Source organism: Peromyscus californicus, unplaced genomic scaffold (assembly GCF_007827085.1).
Source record: "Peromyscus californicus insignis strain IS unplaced genomic scaffold, ASM782708v3 Scaffold_14__1_contigs__length_90479793_seg_1, whole genome shotgun sequence".
In the NCBI taxonomy this organism is placed as follows: domain Eukaryota; kingdom Metazoa; phylum Chordata; class Mammalia; order Rodentia; family Cricetidae; genus Peromyscus; species Peromyscus californicus.
The window spans coordinates 5,334,455-5,346,581 of NW_026294435.1; the positions used below are offsets into that span (position 1 = coordinate 5,334,455).

Genomic DNA, 12,127 nt, shown 5'->3' on the forward strand with positions numbered 1-12,127 from the left:
CACATCGGAGGACTCTGACATAAACTGCTCTGAATTGCCATGTCTTTGTTGCTATGAGAAAGGGGCTCTGATCCATTTTTCTACAACCAGGCTGTGGTGGTTTGAATGAGACCGGCCCTGTACGCTCATATATTCACACACTTAGTCCCCAGATGATGAGCTGTTGGGGGAGAATTAGGAGGTATGGCCTTGTTGGAGGAGGTGTGGGACTGGGGGTGGGCTTTGAGGCCCAGGGTCTCTCTTCCTTTCTGCCTGTGGATCAGGATGTAAAGCTCTTGGCTGCCACTCAAGCACAATGCCTGACTTCATGCCACTATGCTCCCTCCATGATAACAATGGACTATGTCTCTGAAACTGTAAGGCAGCCCCCAGTAAAAGTTTTCCTTTATAAGAGTTTCCCTGGTCATGTTGTCTCTTCATGGCAATAGGACAGTGACTAAGACATCATCTGTCTTAGTTAGGGTTTCTAGTGCTGTGATAAAACAAAATGAACAAAAGCAGCTTGGAGAAGAAAGGGTTTATTTCAGCTTACAGTTCCATGTCACAGTCCAGAGTAGGAACTCCAGCAGGACAGGAACCTGAAGTCATGGAGGAGGACTGCTTCCTGGCTTGCTTGGTCTGCCTTCTTATAGAAGTCAGCACCACCTGCTCAGGGTGGCACCATCCTCAATGGTATAGGCACTTCTGCTTCAATCACTAATCAAGGAAACACCCTACAGACCTGCCTATAGGCAAGCTGATGGAAGCATTTTCTCAAATCAGGTTCCTCTTTCCAGATAACTCTACCTCGTGCCAAGTTAATAGAAAAAATCCCAGCTGTCCACCATCCCACTCACCCTCAGTACAGGCTCTTTGTGCAAGACCAGTAGGTATGCTCTTTGCTCCTTTTTGCTGTCTGTTATTCTATGTTTCCAGTGATACATGTGGTTAGCTCCTGGGAATTGAAGTGCTAGAGCTTGGCTATGGAATGTCTCCAAAAGTCCCATGCATTAAAGGTTTGGTCCACTGACTGATGCTATTAGAAGGTAGTGGAAACATTTAAGAGGCAGAGCCTGATGTAGAGTCAAGATCTCTGGTCATATGTTCTCTAAAGGCCTAGGGCTACTAATCTCTTTTCCTCCTCTGTATCACATCCTTGAAGTGAACAACACTGTTCCCCACACGTTCTACCACAGTCTACTGTTTTACCACAGGCACGAAAGCAACCATCCTACCAACCTTGGACTGAAACTTCTAAAATAAATCTTTCAACTTTATTATCTCAGGCATTTTGTTACAGTAATGGAAAGAAGACTAACAAACAAGGACTGATAAGTAATGTGCTCTACATAACTAGTAGAGAACAATAAATACCTGTGAGTAAGTAAGCTGCTTACTTATTACATATTCCTAATTACAAATGAGTTGCAGACACACACATATGACATACAAGGATAGAAATATAAGTGCTTTTGTTTGGATAGTTATTAGGGGAGAGCATGTAAGGACTCCCATTTTTGCTTCATTATTAGATCAAATGGTTGCTTTCCTTCAAATAGAAAATTGTCTGATCACCTGTCTTCAGTGTTAGTTTCTTTAGACAGAGGACAATAATTTGTAAAACTACCATTATATAAATAATAAATAACACTGTAAAAACTACAGCTATACAGACAAAGCAATAATGAGGATGAACAAATAGACATTATCTGGTTTTAGGAAACAAAGTAATTAATAGACTTATATGGAAGCATCATTGACAGTAGCGCAGTTATTTTTGAGTTTATACTTAGTGTACAGCAGAAGTACAGAAATGTGTAACAGAGTCTTTAAACTTTTGGCACTTGCAGAAATAATTCTGAGACTTATAGTTTATGCTACAAAATACAATTTATAAATAAGGTCTTCCCTTTTAAGGTGAGGAGAATCTACCACAAAATAACATCACGTTAGTACCTTTGTCAATGATAAAGAAAATAAAGGGATGATCTGCCACAAACTGTGGGCCTCCGTGACCAGTTCTCCCTGTCATAACTGCCCCAGTGCCACCAGTAGCTACAGTGCCCTCCTCGTTGACGTCCACTGTGGCTTGATGGAACACCTCAGAAAGAAAAAGGTCATTCCTCTGGGACATCCCTGAGAAGTTGGCCTTGTTCTTATTGAAGGCATCCTCCATGCCCATGCTTCTCAGAATGGATTTGAGTTCATAATGTTGTTCTAGTTTGAACTGAGGAATGTAGACTGCAACATCATCTTCAGCCATTGTGTCTTTACTGATCCACTTGTTGAATTTATCAAAGTTTATTTCACTTTCCAGCTGCGAAGCATAAAGAACAAATAAAAAAGTGAATTTGAGAAAGAAGGAAAGGTAATTCAAAGTCTAATGATAAACATCGATTGCCAAGTGGCTGGAAAGATGGCTCAGTGGTTAGAAGCAATGGTTACTCTTCCAGGGGACCCAGGATTGACTCCAAGCACCCACATGGTAGCTCACAACCTTAAGTAGTTCCAGTCCCAGGGGATTCAATGCTTTTTTCTGGCCTTCATGGACATTGCATACATGTGATATACAGACATTCATGCCGTCAAAATAGCCATAAGCATAAAAATGATAATAAATAACATTTAAAAAATCAGTTGCAAAGCTGAGTATGTGGTGCATGGCTTCAATTATTGCACCCTGGAGGCAGAAGTAGGTGGATCTCTGTGAGTTCAAGACCATTCTGGACTACAGAAGTGAATTCCTGGCCAGCCTGCACTACATAGTGAGACCCTACCTCAAAATACATATTCATATTATTGCCAATTACTGCTCTATCAGAGGTGGGGCTTCATGAGCCCCTCTCTATACATACGCTTATTTTGGTTGTCTTGATCTTTTGCAGGGTTTGTGTTATGATTCTGTGAATTCATGTGTGCAATGGCCCTGCTATCCAAAAAGTGCTGATGGCTACTACCGGAGGGAGAGTTGGTTTTCTTCATGGATAGGGCTCCTAACAGGTTGCCCGTGTTCCAGGGGATAGTCTTATATCCACACACATTCTGTCAGTACATAGTGGACTCAGTGAGGTTCAAGTGCTGAGAGGGTTTGGAAGGAGTCGAAGGGCAGAGGGTAAGTACTGAATCTTATCAAGGCAATGACATCCATGTATGAGATTCTCAAGCAATTAGTAAAACATAAAAAGAATCCAAAAGAAAATGAGTCCTCAACCCCACACAAAGAACGACAGGCAACTAAAAAATCCTGAGAGTGACAGACGTGGTCTTCTTCATGGAAGAACACACCGATTGGTCATCTAATACCAAATGGTTGGCCCTGAAAACATACATACAAGTAACACTATACAGGCTGAGCAGGCTGTATTTAAGACTACATATTTATATACATGTGTATGTAAACATGTGAAATAATTAATGAAAAACAGGCCATGAGTTTGAAAGAAAGCAAGGAAGGGTATAAGGGAGGTTTGATGGGAGGAAAGAGAAGGGAGAGATGTTGTAATTATAATCTCAATAAAAAAACATAATAAAATAAGCAACTAAATGACTTTACTATGTTTAAAATTTAATGGACAGGACAAGTTTTGTAAGATGGTAGCAAACACAATGTAAGTTTAAGATTTTGAAGTTTTGTGAAATAGCACATGTTTTATCAACAAATTACACACTATTTTCAAGGCATAGATGCTCATTTTGAGTAAAGGATAATATGCTGCCAGATTTTAAAACAGTTGAAAATGAAATGCATTACCAACTCCAAGCCAGTGGACGCATCTTCAATCTCATCAGGAAGCATCAGGAACATACTGATATCTCCAGTATAAGGAAGCTCTAGAATCTGAGTCTTTAGGTCCTTTATGTATCCAATGTTCAGCTTTTCACGTAGGTACATCATCTGAACAGGTATGCTCTCATGCTGATATTGTTAAAAAGTAAAATATGAAAGTCAATTCTCAGATGTTTAAGAGGTTTACAGCAAGACTAAAAGACTAACTGTTTATGCCTCAGTGCTAAGGAGATGTGTTTTCCTCAATCAACAAAGCAAATTATTTGGATATTTTTAGAGAAGGTCCTCAAACTTAACGGGTTTATTTTTAACTTTATAACCAATATTTAGCAAGATATATAATAATAGTTATAATCATCATCATCATAATTAGTAATGCCTAAAATGAAAAAGGAAGTTAGATAAATTCTTCTGAATATCCACAATAGCCTTTTGAACTAGATATTATTCTAGCTTTAAAGATCAAAAACAGAACAAATGGATGATAAATGAAGTCATTGTGTAAGTGTCTAGGCAAGTGTAATTATGAAGCATAATCATAAATTATAAAGCCATGGTCTTCACTTCAATCCAGATCTCTTAGGAATTATCCAATGATACTCAGTAGTTTGAAAGAACCAATGCCCAGCATTCATAATCTGTAACTAGCAAGTTGTAGGAAAATCAATGAACAGTTTCTAAGTTTTCTGTATCCTTTGCTGAAGCTCTAAAATAATGCTAGAAAAATGCATTTTGTTTCATACCAAGTTCACCCGGAAAGGATAAAGCTGGTTGAGTTTTTTCTGAAATGGAGTTTTCCACTTTCCTTTGAAGTAGACAGCGTTCACCAGTACCATCTTGGTGTCTTCATCGACAGAGCCTTCGGGTAGCAGGTTTGGAATTTCACCTGCAGAGAACACAATTCATGCTTAGGTTTTATAATAAAAAATATAAAAGAAACTGTATAAATACTGCATATAAAGTATAAATTTTTACAATATTTGGAGGAGTTTTTTTATATTGTTTTCCAAAGTTTTTCCGTAGTCTGAGACTTATTCAACTCAGAAGGAGGTGAAGGAGAGTTGATTGGACACATTTTAAGGAAACGAGGGTGAAATTCAAGGATGATTTCAAAGAAACATCAAAGTTTTCTATGTGGGAAAAAAAGAGAAGAAAAAAAAGTCTACCTTTGGTTTGCATCTTGACCCAGGAGTTGATTTTTACTCTAGCTTCCTTGGCACACTTCAGGAAGTCGACTGCCTCGGGCTCTGCAGAGTAGTATCTCTTACAGAGTTGTATGTATTCCTTTAAAATAACAAAACACCAAATGTTACAGACAGCGCATGTTGTGTAAGGGAGGTGTGATGACTTACAGGCTCCAACAAAGACAGGGAGACATGGAGGGGGTGGGAGGTGAAATGACCGGGGAGCGCGGAGACCCGACAATGCCCAGCCCTACATTCCCACACCAACTCTCTCTGCCCTCTGCCTTAAAGACGCTGAATAAGAGCAGAAGTATGCCTGGGGGACTAGAGGAGAACAGCTGTTATATCGTTGGGGATAGCAGTCACATCACTGTCACAATGTGTTGATCTCCGCGTGGAACACCTTCAACAGAAAGGCAGAGACTAACAGAGGCCAGCCTGAAAAACCCGCTGGCAGTTCTGATTCTGCTCCTTGGAATTGTGGAGCAGTGGTTTGAAACTGACCTCACTGCTGGTGTTGGAACAGCCCTTCTAGTTACAAGCTTCACTTACTTCCTTGAATCTAGCAGACTTCTCCCCAAACAGCTTATTGGCACTTTCCAATAAATAGTCTCCTGAGCATGTGTTGATTGCAGAGCTGAGAGACTTGAAGGATGAATGGATTTTCTCTCTTGCTTGTATCTGAAAAGAGATGATTTTTTTCGTTTATAACACAGTGCTAGTAACTAAAGAATCCCGAGGCAATAACATTTTCTCACCACAACAATAAAATACTGTACCCATACATGTTTTTCTAATCTATTAGAGGAAAAAAATTATGAGAATATTGTTCAAAAAGATTGAAGTGACAGCTCCCCCTTTGATCCCAGGAGAGGCAGGGGTATACTAAGTTCAAGGCTCACCTTGGCAACACAGCAAGTTCAAGTCAAGCTTGTTTCAATGCCCCATGGGGGCGAAAAAGCAGGAACGTGTATAGCAATGTGGCGCAGGAAGGCTATAAAAGTACATTTTAATTATTGTAGACTTCTACTATGTCTATAGATTGTATTCATTAGAAATAAGGAACCCCACAGCCTGGAAGAAAGACAGTTTCCTTTGATGTTTGTGAACTCTGGTGTTTCTAAGGAAATTTCATTATTTTGCAAAGTGAATATACTCAGAGGATCTAAAGCATAGTATTAGGAGTATAATGAGTGAGACTGTACTGTTTTTGAAGTTTGTGATAAAATATATTTAAATGGACTTATCTCTCCCCAAACACACACATAGTGACTGCAAATGCGGTCAGTGTGTTTCTTTGATTGTGGTAATTCTTTCACAATTTATAGATATATTACCTCATGCACTTTGCATATGTGTAATTTTACTTGTCAGTTGTGAAGTTCTCAATGAAACTCTAGTGAAATGCTACCAAAATTTATATACCCTTAATAAGTTCTCATTTTACAAGGTAACCTCTGTAAAAGAAGATCAGAGCTTTAAAAATTCACAAAATAAATGAGAGATCAAATGCTAAGCTTGGAGGCCGTAAATGGTATGACAGACAGACTTAGTCACAATAGCAACTGAGCTAGAGTACAAGATAGAGATCTCTGGTATTTCAGAAAACATTACATAGGTTTTCTCTACCTTCTCTATCCCACAGAACACCAAGTTATGGGTGGGTGAGCCACCAGTGTACCAGGAAAGAGGATTCAGGAGGCATGTCCCCATAATTTAGTCATGGGCATGACCATGTAAATTGGTTACCAATAGATTACACTTTCACAGTTTTTCTAATGTAGCTAGGCAGCTGATTTTAAGGGGATAGCATATGGGACAAAGGTATTACTTTGTATAATAGATAATAGATAGATGGATGAATAGATTTACTACCTATAATAGAGACAGATGGATGGACAGGTAATAAGTTGATAATAGATGATAGAGTGATAGAAACAGAGAGTGAGAGCAAGAGAAAGATGATAGATAGATAGATAGATAGATAGATAGATAGATAGATAGATAGATAGACAGATAGATATGACAGGTAGGTAGATATAGGCAGATAGATGATAGGTATATAGTAGGTAGATGCATATGGATAATAGGTAGATAATAAGTAATAGATAGCTAGACAGATGATAGATTATTGACAGGTAGATGATAGATTATAAGCACATGGTATATTCATTCAATTCTCATGCAGTAACCAGGTGTATGCTTCACCACATCTTAATTATTATCTTTTCTTTGTGAAATTTCCATCCATACCTATGGAAATATTCAAAAATTCTTGTAACATAGCAAAGAACACTTTCAGAATAAATAATCTATTATCTATAAATACTCTGACGTATAAACAATATTATATATATTATGTACATATATCAGAAGAACGTGATAGGATTGAAGGACAACCATTGCTGAAACTTTGCCAAGCCTGGATGCTGTCCTGGCTCTGCTCCTCATTATTGGATGCCCTTAGGATATTTATCACAGCACTAAGTCTGGGTGTTCTTCCTATGGATGAGAGAACTCCGCTACATTGCTTCTCCGTTGAAATGATGACTTTGAGTCAAGAAGCTGCTAGAGATAGAATACAAAAGAGATATGAAGAACCAACCCAGGTACCTGTAAAACAGCATCAGGATAATTTTTCCTTTGTATCTGCTGTGTGAAATCACAGCTATTGACGTTCTCTGGGGTTCCGGTGGTGATGTCATAGCCACCAACTTCGTTGAAGTGTAGCACCTGCAGTCAGAATCAGGAGGAGTGATGACATGGTCATGCAAAGTTACTTCACTTCAAGCCATTGGCTCAGGTGCCTCTAGATCAGTGTTTCTGTGGGTTGCAACCTTTTGGGGGTCGAACGACCCTTTCACGGGGGTTACTTGAGACTCTCAGAAAACACAGATATTTGCATTATGATTCATAACTAGGAAAATTATAGTTTTGAAAAAGCAAAGAAAATAACTTCTTTGTTGGGGGGTCACCATAGCATGAGGAACTGTATTAAAGGGCCGAGGCATTAGGAAGGTTGAGAACCACTGCTCTGGAGGCTACTATGTCTGGCTCTCCATCTTCATATGTGGCAAATAAGCACAGGCATTCTTTCTGTGTCATAAACATCCATGAAGTACTTGATGCTAACTCCTACACTGGACATTTTAGAAATCAATATTATTATGAGATGATTTATAAAATCTACCCTGAATTATCTAAATTCCATCCAGCCCACAAACTTTCTTGAATAACACCAATATTTTAATACTGTATTTTTATTTTTAATATTTTAAAGAAAGTAATAGAACTAACTCATTTTCTCTTCTCTGAAGTAGCCTTTCCTAATAAATACATTTTAAGCTGAGAAAAGTTAGAAGCCATGGTGAGCTTTAACATGAATATCAGTAACCTAATAGTGAAAAGGATCACCCCAGATAAGATATTCACACACACTATATGCAAAGAGAGAGAAATTAATACCCATGTCAGGGGGCAATTTACAAGTATTTGATACACTGTGAGTATGTAGTTTCGTAAAGCCCAGTGAAGGCAGTAGGTAAAGACTGGCTTCTGTAAAGTCGTCTCAGGTCCCTTCTCCACAAGCTGCCACCAGCCCAGCTTACTGTTCCAGACTCAGACTCATAGGGCCCCTACCTCTAATGTCTTTGGGAATCTCTGACCCTGAACACTTCCCCTTGAGGCCTTTGGTGAAGAGGAAACCAACTTGTAAATTGGCCCATAACTGGAGCTCTGTAAGGAAGTAGGCAACTATATCTAGCTACTTGGTGAATTTCCAGACTAGAAAGAAAGGTGTAGGTATTTGGGGACCTTTCTCTGCTTGCCAGGTCATATGCCATGGGCCCTGCCCCCCCCCCCCCCCCCCCCCCCCCCCCCCCCCCCCCCCCCCCCCCCCGAAAGAAGAAATATTTCCTGTACAGATTTTCTGGTTTTCCTTCCTTCAAAAGCAATTGACCCTTAAGCAGGGGTTCTCCTGGAGAGGAAGAGAGGCCCCCTGAATCCCAGAAAACCTCACTGGGAGTGGTGTCTCTTTAAAATTGGAATGTGAGGTGACTCTGGCCCATGCAGAGGTCCAAATAGGCAGCCTGGCTGGGACAGGACCACAGGCTCATACTAAACAGCATGGCAGGCGTCTCTTGTCTGCACAGTGACTTCCTGCAGTTCTGGCTCTCTAGGGGTTTGCCCACTCTATTCTGTTTCCTCCTTCTGTTATAACAATATTGCATTGTCCAGCTTACCATTTCTTAACTGATGTCCTAGTTTTCTTATCTGTAAAATGAATATGATAATCATTGCATCCATGTGACAGGATGCTGAGTGATGTAAGTTCCTGAGAGGTTTTCAGAAAGGTCATTTAGGAACTATAGTCAGAATTAATAAGAATTACCTATTACTCTAATTACTTTTTCTGGATGCCTCACACATTCTCTCATCTTCACTGCTACCTTGTAAGTTATAGACGGATCTTCTCATTTTATAGATGAGAGAATGAGACTCAGAGGATTGTAATGCCTTTATACACAGCTGAGGGCAACGACAACATTTACCACATAAAAGTCTTCCATTGTTTAATCTAGGAGAGAGTCAGGAAACACCATGCTGTTGTTACAGCCTATGCTTCTTCCCTAAGAAACCAATCAAGTTAGAACTTGAATTTTAAATTCTCTTCATGCAAGAGAGTTATAAGAAAATTGCATGGTCCCACCTGCTGAAAGAGCCTTCTTGATTCAGGAGACCTGTCTGTCTAGAGGGACCACTAGGAGAGCTTTTCATTTAGTATCAAAATCGTTTTAACCCAGAGCACTTCCTCTGAGACCTCTACTCCAGCTGTATCGCACCTCCTGGCCCTTTACGTTTAAAAGTTGAGAGCACTAACGCTTTCTACGGTTTTGTAACACGCGGTTTGCTAGGGTTTTCAAGGCGAAGACAATAGAGAGGAAGAAGTGTGACACAACCTCTGTCATCACGGTTGAACAATTGAGTTTTGTTGTAAGACGTGATGTTTAAACTGACACCGGCACAGAGACGAATCTATCCACCTCCAGACCTGCTGCCTCATGCCGTCTCTGCGAAACTGTGTACTTGAAAAGAGGCTCACCTGAGAGGGTCACTATGTTCCTGAGAAGAACGTATTTATGCTCAGACACAGTTCTCATGGGAAAGCAGGAAAGAGCCAGTGGCAATTTGGTGTGACTGAAAGCACAATGTACGCTTGTACTCAAAGCATCCATTCTTAATATTTGCATGCATATGGATGCAATGAAATTTTAATTGTATGATTTCCACATTCAGGTCTCTGAACTAGCAAGTAACAGGATCATGAGAAATTGTAACACTTTGTATGAATCTTTAGGTGTACTGCAGTATATAGTTTAAATAGTTCTAAAGTCTGGAGAAGGGTCCCCTGTGTGAATCTGTCCATTCATCAAGGAAAGAAGACAAAACTTTGACACATAAATCCCTGGCAGTGATGCTTCACATGCTTTCCACATTGATTTTGAAGACTGGCTATCTATAATGCCCAGCCCCACTGTGTAGACACAGCTTCATAGTGGACAATGTGGGGAAGCCCATTAAAGACATATCTATGTATGTATGTCTGTGAGCATGCTCACCAAAGCCACAGTGCTTTTTCCTTCTTTGTGACCCTGGCTTAGACCATCAGGAGACATTCTTTATAAGAAAGGGAACAAACCCCACCCACAGTGGCCATATTAAGAGGGAGCCTCAGCTGGAAGTTAGGAGACCATGGTGCTCTTGGGAACAGGTTGCCAGTGTTCTCATCTGTATAATGATATTTGGCTTGAAACCAAGTGAAGGGGAGCACACAAAACACCTGCTTTGCAAAGTCTGAGCACGATCTGCATTAAATGAAGATTCTGACAGCTGCTATTTTCATCCTTGTAGAAATGCTGACATCCTTCTGCTATCTGCAGCAGAGGAGTTTCCTGATTCGGACATTTTATAGGTTTAAACTTACAGAGCCTGCGTCGCGATGACTGTTGATGACAATCATGCCACCATCCCTGCTTTCTCAGAGTCAAGGTGACCTGAGCACAAAACAAGAACAAGCCTACAGTTCAGTTCAGAAAACACTGGATTCTGATGTGAGGTTTAAAGCAAACTTACATTAGCCATCTGCTGCTCAGTGTCGCCCCTGGCGCCGAGGAACACTATGGCCAAGGTGGATGAAATGCTCCATGGAGAGAAAAAGATGTTCTGGGCAGAGTTTGTTTTCTCTATATACTGGAGGGTGCTGAGGGCAAACATGGTGTTTGCTGTGGAAAGTTCTTCCATTGTTTCTCTCTAGAAGGAAGGTGAGGAGAGAAAAAGCTCTGAATGACTGTTTGGCCTCATGAGTGAAATCAGTAGAGGAACATAGGCTGTGTCCTGCCTATGGCTCCCTTCCTGTCCTCCCTCCATGGGACAAAATGAGAGAAGGTGACAATACCTGAGAGTCACAAGCCCTGTGCAGCTCACAGTGCCCAGGTATAACATTCCCTGTCACCATTTTGAAATCTGAATCATTTTAAACAAGAAACCCAAACTCTCTGTTTTCCCCAGACTCTGTGGACTATGTGGCCAATCCTGAAGATATGATGAACAATTTTATAATAAGGAATGACACTTTGTGATATTCATATAATGATAAGAGTAGCAATAACAGTAACGTTCAATTTAATTCTTACTCTCTACCCGCAGCAGACTGAAGACACCAAACTGTACTAAACACTTTACTTGTGTAATCATGTAATCCTCCCTGAAATCCTGTGAGGAGATCTGCTAGTCCTGTACAAAAGAAAAAAATGGTACTGCACAAAAGCCAGTTGACCATGCCGTTCAAAAACAAAGAGTGGGAAAGGACACTGAAGCCGGGAACGTGACCTCCAGGGTCACTCTCAACCTCCATGTTTCACCATTATTCATGTCACACATACCCACACCACATACAAATATGTGCATATGCAGAATACAATACACATATCCAAATGGGTGCCACGTGTACACAGCCTTTAGTTCAGGTGAGACAATCTTTCAACTTCTCCATTTAGATGTGTCTAGGCTTGTTTGAGGGTTGCTATCTTCATCCAGATCCTACCACCCCCACCATATGCTCACCTCACATGCCTCAGCCTTGTTCTGAAAGGATTTCTTGTGGACTGGGGAATTCACT

At 40.3% G+C, this 12,127-nt stretch overlaps 1 protein-coding gene across 1 annotated transcript; it reads right to left on the bottom strand.

Moving 5' to 3' along the window:
• Window positions 1–1,891: 1,891 nt before the first annotated feature.
• Serpinb2 (serpin family B member 2) lies at window positions 1,892–11,250 on the bottom strand. Its single transcript, XM_052736425.1, has 7 exons — window positions 11,083–11,250; window positions 7,564–7,683; window positions 5,503–5,631; window positions 4,933–5,050; window positions 4,510–4,652; window positions 3,731–3,895; window positions 1,892–2,296 (listed from the first exon to the last, which is right to left on the bottom strand). The coding sequence occupies exons 1-7, from the start codon at window positions 11,248–11,250 to the stop codon at window positions 1,892–1,894; spliced, it is 1,248 nt and encodes a 415-aa protein (XP_052592385.1).
• Between the last annotated feature and the right edge of the window lie 877 nt (window positions 11,251–12,127).